This window comes from Strix aluco, chromosome 2 (assembly GCF_031877795.1).
Source record: "Strix aluco isolate bStrAlu1 chromosome 2, bStrAlu1.hap1, whole genome shotgun sequence".
NCBI lineage: Eukaryota > Metazoa > Chordata > Aves > Strigiformes > Strigidae > Strix > Strix aluco.
This window is the reverse complement of record NC_133932.1, coordinates 80,434,408-80,450,791: the sequence shown is the minus strand read 5'-3', so window position 1 is coordinate 80,450,791 and position 16,384 is coordinate 80,434,408. Positions and strand designations below refer to the sequence as shown.

The 16,384-nt window shown below is 37.3% G+C and overlaps 1 protein-coding gene across 7 annotated transcripts in view; it reads right to left on the bottom strand.

Moving 5' to 3' along the window:
• The window catches only part of ABCC4 (ATP binding cassette subfamily C member 4 (PEL blood group)), a 155,472-nt gene that overhangs the window by 119,255 nt on the left and 19,833 nt on the right, over positions 1 to 16,384 (bottom strand). For all 7 annotated transcript variants that reach the window (XR_012622011.1, XR_012622012.1, XM_074815448.1 and 4 more), the window contains exons 5-9: positions 13,290 to 13,379; positions 12,044 to 12,207; positions 8,254 to 8,379; positions 5,235 to 5,484; positions 1,241 to 1,345 (exon numbers count right to left, since the gene is read on the bottom strand). Coding sequence is in view for 5 of the 7 variants with exons in the window: in XM_074815448.1 (XP_074671549.1) it covers positions 1,241 to 1,345; positions 5,235 to 5,484; positions 8,254 to 8,379; positions 12,044 to 12,207; positions 13,290 to 13,379 (735 nt within the window). In the remaining 2 variants the exon portion in view is untranslated. The remainder of the gene's footprint in view (positions 1 to 1,240; positions 1,346 to 5,234; positions 5,485 to 8,253; positions 8,380 to 12,043; positions 12,208 to 13,289; positions 13,380 to 16,384) is intronic.

Genomic DNA, 16,384 nt, shown 5'->3' with positions numbered 1-16,384 from the left:
TCTTCTCCCATGCACACTGCAATTAAGTATCAAAATGAAAGTTACATTAAGAGTTTGGTGGGTGGTTTCTTGGTTTGGGTTTTTTTTAAAATCGAAAGGAAACCGGTAATTCCAGTCATGCTGTCCTGCTTTATGCAATATAAACAACTCATGAAAAAAACAGAAGCCATTTTATGGGCATATTATGCAACCATTTCCTATAAATTGTTAACACTGGTACCAATGTTGGTTTGGGAAGAAAACAAAGATTAAGAAATACATTCCATTTTGCATTTATAACGCATTCATCAAGTTTTTCATATCAATTAATTTAAAAAAACTTGTTCAATGTCTCAAAGGTTTATGTCATAGAGACAATTCTGAGAAAGTACAATACAGCAATTTTCTTTTGTAGCTGAGTAGTAGTAGGTAGATCTTCACATATGTTTTCACACTTTATCTTCCTTGGGACACAGCACACGTAGCGGAAGAGGGTATATAAAGGGAAATATGTGACATGTCTTAGTTGCATTACATTTATATGCAAAATTCATTTTTAGAGCTTCCAGCGTTTCTTGCAGAGACTGAAGCTTCCCTTGTGCAAGGATACCGGCAGCTCGTAATAGCCCCAACAATTCATCATAAATTGCTGCTTACCATAGTAATTGCAGTTTTAAAACTGAAACAACAATCAATCTTTGTCTTGCTTACAGAAAAGGATACATAATAGACTTATCACCCATGTATTTTCGTGGGTTTGGTGCATTTTAAGCAGAGAACAATTTGTAGCTGAACAGTCTCAATTAAAATACACAGAGTAACAAATACATGCAGACTAGTCTCTAAAGCTCTCAAATCTGTTATGACAAGTGTAATATTGTACTGGTTCTAGACTAATGGACTGATCAGCATTCAGTTAAAAAAAAAAACCCACATGCTAACGCCACTTTACTGTGCTGTCTGTCCTTAATTCCAATTTAAGTATCTCAGCTACAATACGGTGCTGTTAAACAAGAGATATTTTCACATAGAAATGCACATATTTTCATTTAGTATAATATTCAGGAATAGCTACTTTTAAGATACATTTGACAGTGTTTTCAGCACTATTCTACAGAATTAGCTTAACATACTAAAAGGAGTCTCATATACAAAAGTTGGAATATAAAACATCACCACACTATAAATAGACATCCTGCTTTTTAGACTTAAAAATGGCTGCAGTGCCAATATACTTTACATTTAGTAGAAGCAAATTTACCTTATCCCAATAGCAAGTCAAATCCTGAACATGAAGAATGACATTCTCACTATTACCATGCAGTTGTGGCTTGAAGTGTGAGACCTCATCAAGTATCAGAAAGTTCTGCAATAAAAGAAAAGCACAGGATATTGCCTAATGTGAAACTGAGAATGGGAAAGGAACCCAAGCACTTGTTTTTGGAAGAAGCATATAGAACATGAATTATGGGGGGAGGGGGGAAAAACAACCACAAACTGATCAAGGAATTACATTTCCAAAGAAATGCTCCACTCCTTCAACAGTGTACCTCTAAGTAGCTAACTGTCCCCTCCCTAAAAAAACCCCAGAATTGTAGATTTAATAGCATAAAAGTACTAGAGGATGACACCTGCTCAATAAACAGAATTCCTGAAGCAAACGGACCTTAAGAATCCATGGTGTCTTTTTCCTGAAACACTGACAAATCTTGTAGTTGTTTGACTCCCCCCCTCTCATGCAGAAGAGGTAAAACCCTCACCCTTATCATTCCACTGCTTTGCTGGTAAAGGCTTATGTTGTTTCACTTGGAAGAACAATGAGGATGCAGTAAGCAGCTGTCCACTGTTCCTATTAAGCATTCTTCAAGTGACAAAAAGGTTGCAGAACACTATCTGAACCTCTCCTCCTTTCAAAGTCCACAGCATTAACACAATAAATTGCTTGCGCCTGCCTAACTGGTTCATTGCACTTTCACTACTGTACTTCTACATCATATCCCAGTCAGAGAACCTTTCCCTCAAATTGCATAAACATGCACTTTTGTACCACAGCCACACTTCTAGCACACCTTGCCTGATGCTAGATTATAAATAGCTCAAACACATTTAGAAAGGCAAGGGGGCAAATTCTAGAGAAAACTTTCAAGGGTAACAGCTACCACAATTTTAAGATAAAACCAGAAAAATTTATCATGCTTTGAATCAGAGTATAAAGACCTTAAATAAGCTCTAGCAGACAATACTTTGAGAAAAGAAGGAAGGTCTTGATCTTAGAAGTCAGGATTAGTTAACAAGTTCTGAGCTAACAGTTTGCAGATGTGAGATAGCTGCTGAAGCCTGACAGAAGTCAGTAACTAAGGGCAAGCTGAAGGAGAATGCCAGGAGCCATGGGAGGACAGGAAGAGCCCTGCTAAATGTTAATAGGCACAGAGGTACTGCTCAAACTCCAGCTGGCAGGTATCGTTTCAGAGTGCAGTGAGAAATCAAGCATTTTCATGCAGCAGTCTGCAGACTCAGTGCACATAAACATTTATCTCCACCAAAAGGCAAAAGGGCAAAGCCACACATACCTGAGCTCTCTGGCCAGATGAGTATCGCTGAGCACTGTTTTAGATAGGCAGGCCCAAATGGGTGTGTAAAAGAGAACTTGGGATAAGAGAGTGGTAGGCAGGGAAAGAAACTCCAGACACAGCCTAAATCAGTATTGGGGTGTGTGACTTGAGAAGAGGCCTCAGGAGTGTGATTTGGATTTAGATGATGGCTGAAATACCACAGCAGTTATAAGCACGGAATCAGTCTCTCATTGGTTCTGCATTTACCAGGAATTTTTCTTCTAGCAGTAGCATTCATCCCAGGTATAATTGGTAGCTAGCCATTTAACTCAAAAATGTTATACTACCACGTATGGCAGATGTCAAATAAAACTAGTACAAATGAAGAAAAAAGTAGTACAGTTAACACCATGAATTTTAAACACTGGGAGAAAAAAATCAACACTAGGAATAAAACTTCCCAATGCAATAAGTAACTTAAGCCTTAGAGACTCTAAGTTCTCTTAAAACATTCTTCCATTCTTTTTGTACTTAATAATCTTTCACACAGATAAAAATAAAGTTGCTACCATCCACAGGATGCTGAGGAGCAAACACTAGCTTGAGATGTGACTGTGTCCTTAAAAGAGAAACCTCTATCTTTTGACAATTTGTGATTTTTTTTAAGCTGACACTTATTCTCTTTTCTGCATGACTGCCAAAATAACCCTCTGAAAAACAGTTGCTCTCACTTTGTTTCATGAGGGGACCTTGAGCCTACTGCGCCATCACAAAAGAGTTAATAAGCTTCAAGAGATGCAGACCAGCTCTCAGATGTGTAGCTAGGGGGAGGGGAAGAGAGCTCAGGTGACAAACACAGTAAGGAGACCACTATTCTGTTTGCCACACAGTTTTTATGCATGTATAAATGCGTATGGAGTAAAGGCTACTACTTCCCATCTGACGATCATTCTTTATTGTCACCTGAAGCATAGTATCTCTTGCTTCCTTTTCTCCATCTAAGTGTACTTTATGATTAGTGCAGAAACCTCACCTGTTCTACAAAACCTAAGAGGAAGCACCTTCTTAAAAAAAAAAAAAAAAAAAAGCATTTTCAGTTTTGCCCAAATATACCTAGCCATCAAATTCATAATTTTATCTGTACTTCTCACTCTCTTCTTCTAATTCCTTTCCACTTATTTACATTTCAATAACACATCTTTGGTCAGGCTGCATCTTGTCATTCAGTAGCAAAATGTCCAACCCTGAAACAGTTTGGGAAATTGAAGCTAAAAAGTTGGTGACAGTAACAAGGATGCTACAGATTTATTAGGATAATTCTTTGCCCAATGAACCTCGATTCTGGATTTGGTTTCCAAGAACCATCCTTAAGGAACGTAAGTGCAAGGGAGCTGGAGACAGCTGTCAGAAGCAAAATCGTGTGACCACTAGGATATGTCAGAAACAAAGAGGGGAAAAAAAAAAAAAGGAACAGATTGTCATTGCCTCTGCTCAAGTGCCATTCTGTCATTCCTAAGGCATCGCTTTCAGCCACCCATGTCTCTCAACCTGTACAGCTTGAAAGATCCCTTGAAAGAGCACTGCTCTGCAGCTGAACACAGGGTATATGAGAGTACAGAAAGGACAGTGTGCAACATCCAGTATCCCAAGCACTTCTCTCCCCTCCCACAGTTTAGTTTAAGCAGTAATAATAAATGTTAATGCCTACAATATTGCTGTGGTCATGATTTTCACACATTAACCTTTTCTAACTCCATTTGCATCAATGTTTACAAAATGCTCCTTTGAAGTGCAAAGATTACCTCTTCAATACATTTTTTCGGTGAGGGCTTAATACAGCTAGAAAATTTAACAACAAAAAACCTGATTTATTGTATTCAAGCACATGGAGAAGAAAATAAAATGGGAGATTTTTAGCTACTTTCATCAACACATGGCATAGTGACACCATGCAGAGCTGTATGATGACATCTAGAGGGTTTGTTTCCCCTATTCTAGACTAACCTGTGGTTTTTTTACAAAATTAAGCTCTAAAATGGATGGCATGCTTTAATTCTGTATTTCAATAACCTGACAATTTGTGATTTTTTAAGTTTTAAATTCAAAATGCATTTTGCATTTAAGTCTTTTGCTCTTACAGTTTATGCTAAAGTACTGGTACATGCAGCAAACATGACTATTTTATTCACAACACATACTAAACACAGCAAACCAAACAAAATACAGTCCATCTGCCAAAACCAGCATCATTACTTATGTTCATCCTTACTGAATTTGAGTCTTCGTTCCAGTATTGAAAGCATCCACAAGACACCAGCTAGGGCTCCCACCCATCCTCCATAGCTGACAGGGTAGTGCAGTGCACATGGAATATGAGTATGAATCCTACAGCTCCTATTTGCCTGCTTTGTCCTCCAACTCCCAATCCCAACATATCTGCATATCTGTCCACATGTTCCTCTCCAAAAAGGCATACAACACCTCCTTGCACGTACACTATTCTCCTACATTTCAGCCTGCACTACCAGTGCACATCATGTGTTTGCACATGCATACACAGCAACATGTTCAGTTTTCAAAACAGGTTATTTCACTAAAAATCCTAAACTGCAAAACTAAAATAAGGCTGCTTTTGTCGGTGACATTAAACCAGTGTCAGAATAACAGAAGAAATCCACATACCATTCAAATCAATAACCATACCTTGATTCGTCGTATGCTAACCACTGCCTCGGATACTCTCTCAACAGCCGCAGGGAAGAACAGAGTTACTGTCAGTCTTACTGCACCATACAGGGACACTGCAACAAACACCCGACTTGCAGAGATAACCTCGCCAAGGAGTACATATGCCATGAAAGTCATGAACACTGTTATTTTGCTTGCCACAAAGAAAGAGGCTAAGTTCAGTCCTCGAAGGTAGGAGCTTTTCATAACCATGGCAATCTCCTTCCTAAAAATGCAAAATATAAACAATCACATTAATCTCTCCCATTGCAATTGCCCTCAAAAATAGGACGAGGGAAACCCACTCTTAGGACTTCACTTTTACATTCCTTCTCCTCCCCCTGAATCACCCCAATTCATATGTAAAGAACTGTAAAGGAAGTATGTTATATGGTAAATAACAAAAGAGAATTTAAAAGGCTTAGAAATTGAGTGGGGAAAATTATTATATTTAATATCTTAGTAGCTATAGAAAATGATTATTTTTCAGAGACAGAAAACCAAAATACTCTTTTTTTTCTGCTTTGGTCAAACTAGTATTTCAATTCAGATTCTAATCTGCTTCGAATCTTTCTGGGTTGCATACAAGAGCAAAAAGGAAAAAACCCTCTGTAGAAAGGCCAAACACCCACAAACTCCTTATCCTTCCAATATCAAAATCAAGTAGAGTTCAGTCGCAAAACTCCTGATAAGATCGACACATACTCTGCAGTTGAAAAAAGAGGGCAACTTCCAGAAGATCAAGAGTTCACCCATTGCCCAAGTATCTGACATTATTCAGCTGCTGCTCCTCAAGCTGGATCACAGGATTTGCACTATTCCCTTTGATCTCTGCCTAAATCCTTCCTGATTTGGACCCTGCTCCTGGCTTCTTTTGCTCTAGGAATTCTGGTTCATAATTCAGAAAATACTGATCTGTGAGGCCAATTGTTCTGCCAGCCATTACCCAAACTAAATAGTGATTGAGGTACAGCACAAAGCTGCTGCGTATGTTCCCAATTTCCACTTCAGTTAAATTTCAGTTTCCACTTCTAAATGACTCATCAAATCCAACCCTTAAAATGTTACTGCACTATCTACAATGTGGATGCGATCAGGCTTAACTTCTTACTAAAATAATAGTTTTTCTTTATCAAGTGAGCCGTAACAACTTACTACTCCCTCCCCATATATTCTAATTTAATCTGCTTGAAATAATATAGAATATAAAATTATGAAACAATTCCTAATTTCCCAAATATTCTGGCAATTCTCTGGGAAAATCTTGATCATTTTGATTACCTTCCACTTGGAACTATATACTAAGATTAGAGACTCAAGTTACGATTATACAATTTGAAGTAAATTAAATCCTCACTTAACAGACAGAAGGATGCAGGATGCGCTACTGGAAAACTAGTTAAGCAACTTTCCCACTATACTTGCCAAATTGGCTGAATTGACAGACTTTCAAAGAGTTTCAAAGACTTATTTTTTCAGCTTAAGGGCTCACAATCTCTGATCTCCTCCAGAGTACAGTGAAAGAACATTTGTATGTAAACTATTTGAATTGGGTCTAATTCAATTACTTCTACAATCCTGGATGAAACTCTTTTCCCACCCTCTAATAATCCTTAATAATCCTCTCACTATCTGTGGATAATCAGCAAGTTCTTTGTGCTACTCTCCATAAATATCAGATAAATTACAGCCTACCCGCAGGCTGCATATAATACACCACACTGTCTTAAGGCACAGAGTTATATAAAAGGAAACTAAAACAGACAACCACAGGAAAAGAGAGCAATGGAGGGGCTCAGATGTCATCTTAGCAACTGTCAAGGGCCACTGTGGAAATACTGGGCAATAAATCATCTGGCTGAATTTAAGACTTTTAACTACAGTTTTCCACACCACAGTTAAAGAAAAGAAAGAGGGCTCAAGTTGTGTTTTGGAAGAGCTTATTTCTCTCCATCATTAAAAAGGAAGCCTCTAATCCTAATGAGGTGTTGAACTTGGAAATCTAAAATTTAGTGATGTGAATTCACCCATTGAGGAAGCTTTCAATGAAGAACTATCCTCTCTGGCTCCACACAAGAGAGCAAAGCTCTCAATCAAGAATGTTCAATCAGCACAGGATCCTATAATCTGACGGAGGAAAGGATTATGTGCATGGGAAGAAATGTCTCAGGAACATTAGCAAGTCTGCAAGCCTACACATGGATATAAAGGAAAAAAATTCCTTTAAAAAATAGAAATTCCAAATAAAAGAGTTTTTTAAAAAATTAAAAAACAGAATCTACAGCAGGATAACAACCTTCTACTCATATGCTGGAGAGGGACATAACATGAAAATTAAACGATGAGAAATATGCACCTGAACTCCTACAGTTGTCTTTTAGCACTGAATGCTCTTATACTGTCAAGTAAAAGTGCAAATATTGATTGAAAATCAAATTTATGAGTAAGTTTTGATCAGATGCTGACAGACCTCCAAAATGAAATGTCTTAGGATACCAAACTCAGCCGGCCTTGCCAGTTGAACAACTAGGGAATTTCTGAGCTGCTGCCTTTCTCCCCTCCACCCTTCCCAAATGGCTTGAACAGTATCTCAAAACACAGAAAGGGAAGCAAAGTACTACCTGAGGATGCTATCATTTAGCACAGAAAGTCAGATTCCATATATTTATGAGAAGGGCAATGTCTGCTTATTGGTTCCTTGCTATTAGTTTACAGAACTGTGAGGATGAAACTGTTCAATTACAACTACTACAGCTTATTAGTTGCTGTTTTTAAACACAACCATAAAAGGAAGCATAAAAAACCCCCCAGAATTTATAAACATTAAAGGTTCTTTTCTTTTTCTGTCCCCTTATATTTTCATTCCTTCACCCTTGCTATAGAAAGCTTTTAAAAAACAAAAAGCCAAAGAAGTTAAGTAAACCGCACTTACTAACATGTAAGTAAATAGAAACAAGTATAGGTCATATACCAAGCTGTATCTTTCCAGGATTACCTTCTTAAACCATTCACAAGTTCTGCAAATGACTTTTCCCAAGCATACATCTTTATTATCTTCATACCACTTATGACTTCATTCATGGTCCTAATCCTGACATCTGTTAAGGCAGCTGTCTTGCTTCTGTAAAAAGCACAAAGTAAAAATTCTCTGATTCTGAAGAGAGACTATTTACGATCGCATAACATACTCATATTAACTTAGTTTTTGCTTTTACTTGTAAGGGGAACACATATAATTGTAATTGCATTAAAGAGTCTTCCTAAAACAGTATCCCAAAGCTGACACACAGCAGGCAGACTTGGTACATCTGTATTCCTGGTATTCCCTATTCTCAGGGAACTGAGAGTTGAATCAATGTTCAGAATTATACGTTAGCTTGCACAAACACATAGTATTTCTTAACATATTATGTACAAACAAACCTCAAATAAAGAAATTTACAAATATTTAGAACTAAACAAAAATCAGAAAATTACTTTTAAAAATGGTTTTGTAATGCCAAAATAACAACTCTTATGAGACATAAGGCTCTTTTGATGTTGTTAAGGAAATAGGCCTCTGTGTCTTTTGAAGATTAACTCTAGTTGAAGCACAGATTACTTAGTAATGGTACACAAGCTATGATTTAGGAAAGCTAATCTAGATATGGTTTAATAAATATTATTTAAGCATTAATTGTAATTAACACTAAATATATATATATATATATCTTAGTCCCACATTATGTTTGCACTGATGAACAAACTGGAAAATATATGTAATTAAATAATAAAGTCACAGTTTTAATTAGGAAAAAAGCATTGAAAGTTAGAAGCCATGTAATGAATGCATAAACCATGCTACTAAAGCCTATAACAATTCTGAATTCATTCATGTAGACAAACATATATTGCACAGTGAGCTATAGTAGTCCATATTCTGATAAAACATACCTTTTCTCGACAAATTACTTATTTTTGTATATTCCAATGAAAGTTAAGATTCAGAGATCATATTTTTAAAAAAAAAAAAAAAAGCAAGTTCTTTAGAAGGAGTGGCTATGTTTTGTCAGCTTAATCTGTCCCCTGTAAGATTTCTCTGATGCTCTGGAAGAAATAGCCATGTTTAAAGCACTTCAGCAGAAAGAATTTCAGGTGTCTGCTCGTCATTTTAAAAAAACTGCTCAGCACCAACATTCCTGCTGAAGCAGGTTATTAAGAAATATTTATAAAAGAAAACTGATGAAAGAAATGTAGGAAATTGGCCCTAATACAGTCAAGGCTTCTTAGTAAGACTGAGGAAGATAGCTTAGCCTAAACCAACTGTACTGACATGGAACAAGATTATCTTTGCTAAATCCTCTTTCTCTTTTTCAAAAAAACCCAAACCAGTAAAACAAAAACAATTCCTCAAAGAATGTAAGAGAGCTCATCCCTTCTTCCTCCTACCCACAACACCACTGCAAAAGCCAAAATTTAGCACGTGTTGTTCATATCTTTGCAGCAGCGAACAACAATTCTCACGTGCAATCTTTTGAAACAGTCACCTTTCAGGCCTAACTTCCAGGCTTGGTCTCCAGATAACAGAAGGTTGAAGATGACTCAAAAATAATGAAGTTAATGGAGGTTTCTTTTTTAAATGGTGTGAATCAAAGAGGCTATAGTTCTTATAAACCAATTTTTCAGTTTTTCCACTGAAATATTATCCTAGTAACCAGAGTACATGCAGGTCAGGACGACTGGGAAACACACGTTCACATAGCATGCTTAAGAGTGCAGTAGGAAAGGAACTGAAAAATCTTCAAGTGTCTGAGAAGTCCCCTCTATGATACTAATAACCATTCTAAATTAAGCAAGCTGCAGAATTCCATTTTGCTTTCATGAGGCATATTTGGAGGCTTTTAATCATGTCTGACATAACAGTTCCACATAGCTTTTCTCTCAAAAAAACCTTAAAAGAGCTTTAAATGAAAATATTACAGTTGCATGGCTAAGCAGTGAAAAGGTTGAGCTCTTGTAAATAAATATATATAAAATGGTCTTCAGTCCCATAATTGAACTATTTCTCAAATAATGTATTAGGTCACGTGTGTTTTGTAAAACTTCTAGTACTCGTGCAGGTAAAAGCAATATCGCATAATACAGTGTATACCATTCCACAGGATACTGAGTCCATTTCTACAAACTCCTACAGCACTGAAGCTAATGCTGGCATCATACACTGGTGCACATATATGTGTTTACAAGACTGGGTCACAAGTACAATGCTGAATAATGGCACAAATTAGCTGCCACACCAAGCGTGCCTGGTTTTTAGCAAAAGCTTTAATCCTTAAATTACTTCTTCATAGGCTGATTTCCTTAAATGCATGCAGATCCCCAGCAATTGCCATGTGAACACATTCATCATTATGGAGCTGGAATCCATTTCAGTTTTTCTAGTAACCAGAACTCCTGTTCACTGCACATTTCTATTTAAAAATACAAAGATCTGTGCACACCTAGACAAGCAATAGTTTTTCTGGTTAACAAATTATTTCCTTTGCACTGCATCCAAACAAGTGGCTGTTAATGAATGGGGAAAAAACCCAAACAACATTACGCTGCCACTGATTAACTTCTAAAATACATACCTTCAAGAAGAGATTTTTGTCACCTTGTTGTCTGACCCTGGACAAGTGTCTTAATCTCTTTGTGCCTCAGTTTCCCATCTGTAAAATGGGGATAATAATGCTTTTCACCATGGATAAGGCACTAGTTAAGTGCTAAGTATTTTAACTACTGACTCAAAGCTCAAAACCTCAAAAACCTGAAACTCAACCCAACAGTGAAGTAGCTTGATACCTATGCATGCATATCACACATGCAGTGAAAATGCACATATAAGAATACATTGGAAGTGTTCTATACACAGGTTTTATCATAAAAAACCCTAAGAATTTGACAGAGAACACTGAATGGCTCATTATTTGAGAAATAGCATGTAAGCATAACAACTGAAGACTATTACAGTGGTTACAAATAGAAGGAAACTTACAAGTTGGTCTCATTTTGTAATTCTCAGCTCTCTCTGCATACCTAGCCATGCAATGGCAATACCAGTCTCCTTCTCTGGAAAACTTGTCTTAAAATGCAACTTGAAATCAACAGTAACTCCCTAAAAAGTTTTACTTACCCGAAGAGCTAGAAGGAACCCATTCACCCTGAATACAAATGCAACAGAGATGCATAACACTAGTAAGCATATGCATACACAGTAAAGGAACACAAAAATACTCCCATTTAGATTCAAAAGCCATTTATAAACTCATGATCTAAGTAGCGTATGATTAATTACACAAGAAAGTTACGAAGCAAGAACACTGAAGATAATTCAACATTCCCATTTGAGGCAAGTGGGTTTTTTAGGAGGAAGTCACAGAAAAACAAATTAAATTTGGCTGATAATGGAAAATTACTGCAAACTCATTTTATATTTCCACAGCCCAGAATCTTACAGCTAGAAACCTCACAGCTGGCATCAAAACCACCACCATAATTTTTTTTCTTCTTTTCTCTCTTTGTATTGGAGGAGAGAGAGTAAGATCTTTGAACATGAAACCTTCAGAGCTTTCTGCTGCAACTCCTGTATCACCCCAGCAAGTCAAACTTACGTCAGGACTGACAGTATTGCCTTTGTAGTAACCATTCCCTAAACATCACCAGACAGATGCTGATCTCAGAGCAGTACTCCACCTCCATCCAGTGTGCACATTTTAAAACCCAGGAGAGAAAAAAAACCTACAACCTAAGATGTGCGACCTTACCTTAGGGAAGAAAAAAGCCTCCCAATGCAGGTCTGGACAGGAAGAAGAATAATCAGAACTGCCATTCCTGCAAGACATGATGGGCCTATCTCTATCCAGAGAAGTACTGTTACTGCTACAGCTTGAATTGGTCCAGCCCACAAGAAGTGCAAGAAAATAGTTACCTAGACAAATAGTTAAGAAACAAAAATTAGCTTTTGTCTGAGATAAAAAATTAAACCCTAATAACACAAAGTTAAGGAAGCACCTTTGCCCGTGGCAGGCACCGAGGCATCCAGCTAGAACTCTGCACCAGATTCAGAGACCTAAATGTACACAGAGCTGCCTCACCTCCAGAAAGTAAGCAAATTACCACATTGATTTTGTTTTATCTTCAGGCACCAGCATTTCTCTGACCTTAGGAAAACAGTAGGAAAATATTGGGGGGGAAGTATTTTTTCCTCCCATATTTTAAGAGAGTATTTCTCTTCCTATGACGTTTGAGAAACAACTAGAAGAAATGTTCATAAGAAACACTTAATCACTGGTGTGTAATCACTAATTCCCAGGTGGCCAAGAAAGCCAATGGTATGCTGGCTTATCAGAAATAGCGTGGCCAGCAGGGACAGGGAAGTGATCTTACCCATGTACTTGGCACTGGTGCGGCCACACCTCGATTACTGTGTTCAGTTTTGGGCCCCTCACTACAAAAAGGACATTGAATTACTTGAGCGTGTCCAGAGAAGGGCAACGAAGCTGGTGAAGGGTCTGGAGCACAGGTCGTACGAGGAGCGGCTGAGGGAACTGGGGTTGTTTAGTGTGGAGAAGAGGAGGCTGAGGGGAGACCTCATCGCCCTCTACAACTACCTGAAAGGAGGTTGCAGAGAACTGGGGATGAGTCTCTTTAACCAAGTAACAAGCGATAGGACAAGAGGTAATGGCCTCAAGTTGTGCCAGGAAAGGTTTAGACTGGATATTAGGAAGTATTTCTTTACAGAACGGGTTGTTAGGCGTTGGAATGGGCTGCCCAGGGAGGTGGTGGAGTCCCCATCCCTGGAGGTGTTTAAGAGTCAGGTTGACATAGCGCTGAGGCATATGGTGTAGTTGGGAACCGTCAGTGTCAGGTTAATGGTTGGACTAGATGATCTTCAAGGTCTTTTCCAACCTAGATGATTCTGTGATTCTGTGACTAGTTGTACACAAAAACTTCTTAACTCAAACCCCACCATTTCTTCAGCCCCTTGGAAAGATCTGTAATACTTCTTACCTGATCAAATTTGTTCACATCATTTGACAGAAGATTTACTATTTGACCAGTGGTAGTTTTTGCCATAGCTACGTTACTGAGACGAAGTGCCTAAAAAAGTCAGAACAGTCTTAAATTTTCACAGCTTATAGACTACAGTACACCTATACACAAAAGACTCAATAGACAAATACAATACTGAGACAAAAGCTGAAGGTACATCTCAGCTTTTGCCTGAGAATATCTGTGAGCGGTTCAAGAACCTTAGATAACATGTGGGTTAGGTTAAATGTTCTGAAGAAAGTCCTGAAGAAGAGAGTATAAAAAAAGTATCTAGGGAACAACTGTGAGAACAAAAGTGCCACTATCTTCATGTCTGAAGTGATTAAAAATGGGAAAATACCAATAGAGCAAGTTATTAAAACTAAAGAGCCTGTAACTTTTCATTTGCATTGCTCTCCCCCACATTATGAGCATCTGTTCAAAACAGGAACAGAAAACTCCACCTGAAGACCAAATTAAAATCAGGACAATGTTTGGCCAATTGAAAGAATTCTATTTTGAATGAGATTCCTGACAGAAGATAAAAAACCCAAGTTATTTATTTTACACTATCAGTTCTTTCTAACGCTGCAAACTGTGCTTTCTGTCTTTGTAAATCAGAGTTAATATCCTTTTTAAAATTAATAAGTATTTCCCTTGTTAATAAGTCTGGTAAAATTATAAGATTTCTGAATTATATTAAGTGAAGTTTAACACATGATATGAAAAGCAACAAGAGTAAATATTAAGTATTTTCACAGGTTAAGTTAATAGAAAATAGTACGCAATTATAAAATACCCCCCCCCCAAAATCGTATCTGGAAACATGCAGTCTGAACATTACTGCAAAGATCCAAACTGAAATTGTTCAAAGACGCAGATAACAGGCCCCGCTTCCTTCTACACCCACTAGAAAGAAAACAGTTTTGCAGCACAAGTAAAATGATATACAAAACATGTTACGCTTTTTCCTGTAGCAGCAATAGTTCACTCCTCAAAAACACTTCACATTTTTAGGTGGTGCACAGCTACTTCTCCCTCTCTAAACAGTTATTATTAGGATTCCTTTTTGATCAATAATCTAACCTGAAAAGTGCTGTTTCAAAATATTGTTCCAGTATTTAAAATCAGGTGCAAGAACATCAGACATCAAAGTACTATTCAAAGCATCATTTCAACTGAAGTGCCTTACATTTCTTGCACCTCACTGTTGGGTTACAAAGATAGTAATCACAGAAAGAATCCCAACCCTAACTTCATTTAAACAAGCAGGCAGAAACATTTAAGACTCCATTAAGAAATTCCTCTGACATTCCATTAATAAATCTAGGACTCTGGGTACATGAGAAACAAGATTTAATTATTTGAGAAAACCATCACTTCATTGCCTATCTTAAACCGTTTGTCTCTCATATATCTGAAATCCCCCACAAAGCTGCTTGCAGGTAATGCAGCCACAGCACATCCACATTTTTAACACGTTTACTCCACATGACAGATCAAGGTTGGTAAGTTCCTAGAAAAGCTGTTAGATATCCATAGACCATAATAATAGGAGTTCAAGTGATGTGTGTTTGAAGAAGTTGCCCACCAGGGTGTGTTTACAGCACCTACTGCTACTGACAATCCTTTACCATACAGACACATCTGCTATTTGAGGTCCACCTAAGCCACCTGGGAGAACACTGCACTGGTGTCATGTCCCACTCAGACGAGGGAAACAAGTGACTTAAATTCGTAATTTTGGTAATTTCCCTTTCTACTACATCGAAAATACAGCAACATATGAGCTGCTATGAAGTAAATTAACTCTATCCCTACCAAAGTCAGTGCACTGTGGCTTTAAATACTGCTCTGACAATAGTATTTACGAATTCCCTCCAAAGGTAAGAAACACTACTGAATATTATCTAGGGCCACACACCTTTTTAAAAACCGACTGTAGTTTAAATTTACATTTTATTTTACATTTACCAATTATCCGTTTTCAGCACAAAGATCTGCTTGATTTTCCATACAGATGTATTTACCAGCAAGCACCCTTTCTCGAGGAAAATAGGTCTTAATTATATGAACTAATGAAAGCAGTTTGCATACTTGATGTCTTAGGTTAAACTTTTTTTTTCCCCAGATGTAATTGGGCAGGCCCAATTTCAATTCTTTAACCATTCTCTGCCTTCCATACTCCCATCTTACTGTCTTAATATCTTCCTGCCCCAAACAGTTAATTCAAAAGCACATTAAAAAGAGAGAACTGGCCATAGAAAGAAATAACTGTCCAGTCAAATAACTTCTGACGCTTTTCTGGCTGCTTTATGTCCCAACCAACTACTCCACAGCTTAAACTGCTTTAGTGTTTATTCTGAACCTCAAAGAACTTCTAAAAGTTAAGTCTTCAAAAAAAAAAAAAAACCCCACCACAATTAATCAGCCTCCCATAAGTAGTGTTTGGCTTTAAAACATGAGATTGTGAGTCATAAGACAGATTCCATTTTCATTTTTGTTATAAGCTTCCTGCGTGCATCACTAATACTTCTTACAGATCACAAATCATCTTAGGAGTTTGAATACATGGTTTTTGCAAATGATATTTTAACCTTCCAGGAAATGAAAAAGGGTCTAAAACTCGAGCATCTGAAGTTCTCCATTAAGGATGCTCTCTCATTCAACCCATTCATCCTTGCAAATCCAAGTTTTTATTTACTACAGCAATTAACAAACACTGTAAAAGTGCTGGTAAATTAGCATACAGATTCTTTCTAAAGCCTGTATAAGGATAAAGAGAAAGTATGACCTATCTATAAGCCTCAGATAATGAAGACAAATGATTAGAAAGGTTTATCAATGTTCTGCTGTGACCTTAGCCTTTACCCTCAGGAGTAAATATTTATGAGATGAGGGGAGATCAATTTTCCATTTAATCACATCTCTAGAAAAAAGGGTGCACATTATGAACACTTCTTTTCCAAGCTTCTAAGCTAATATCAACACAGCAACAAACAACATCACTATATACATATTTCATGAATTTCCAACTGTGTTATGATAATCAGTTTAGTAAATTAATACCTTAG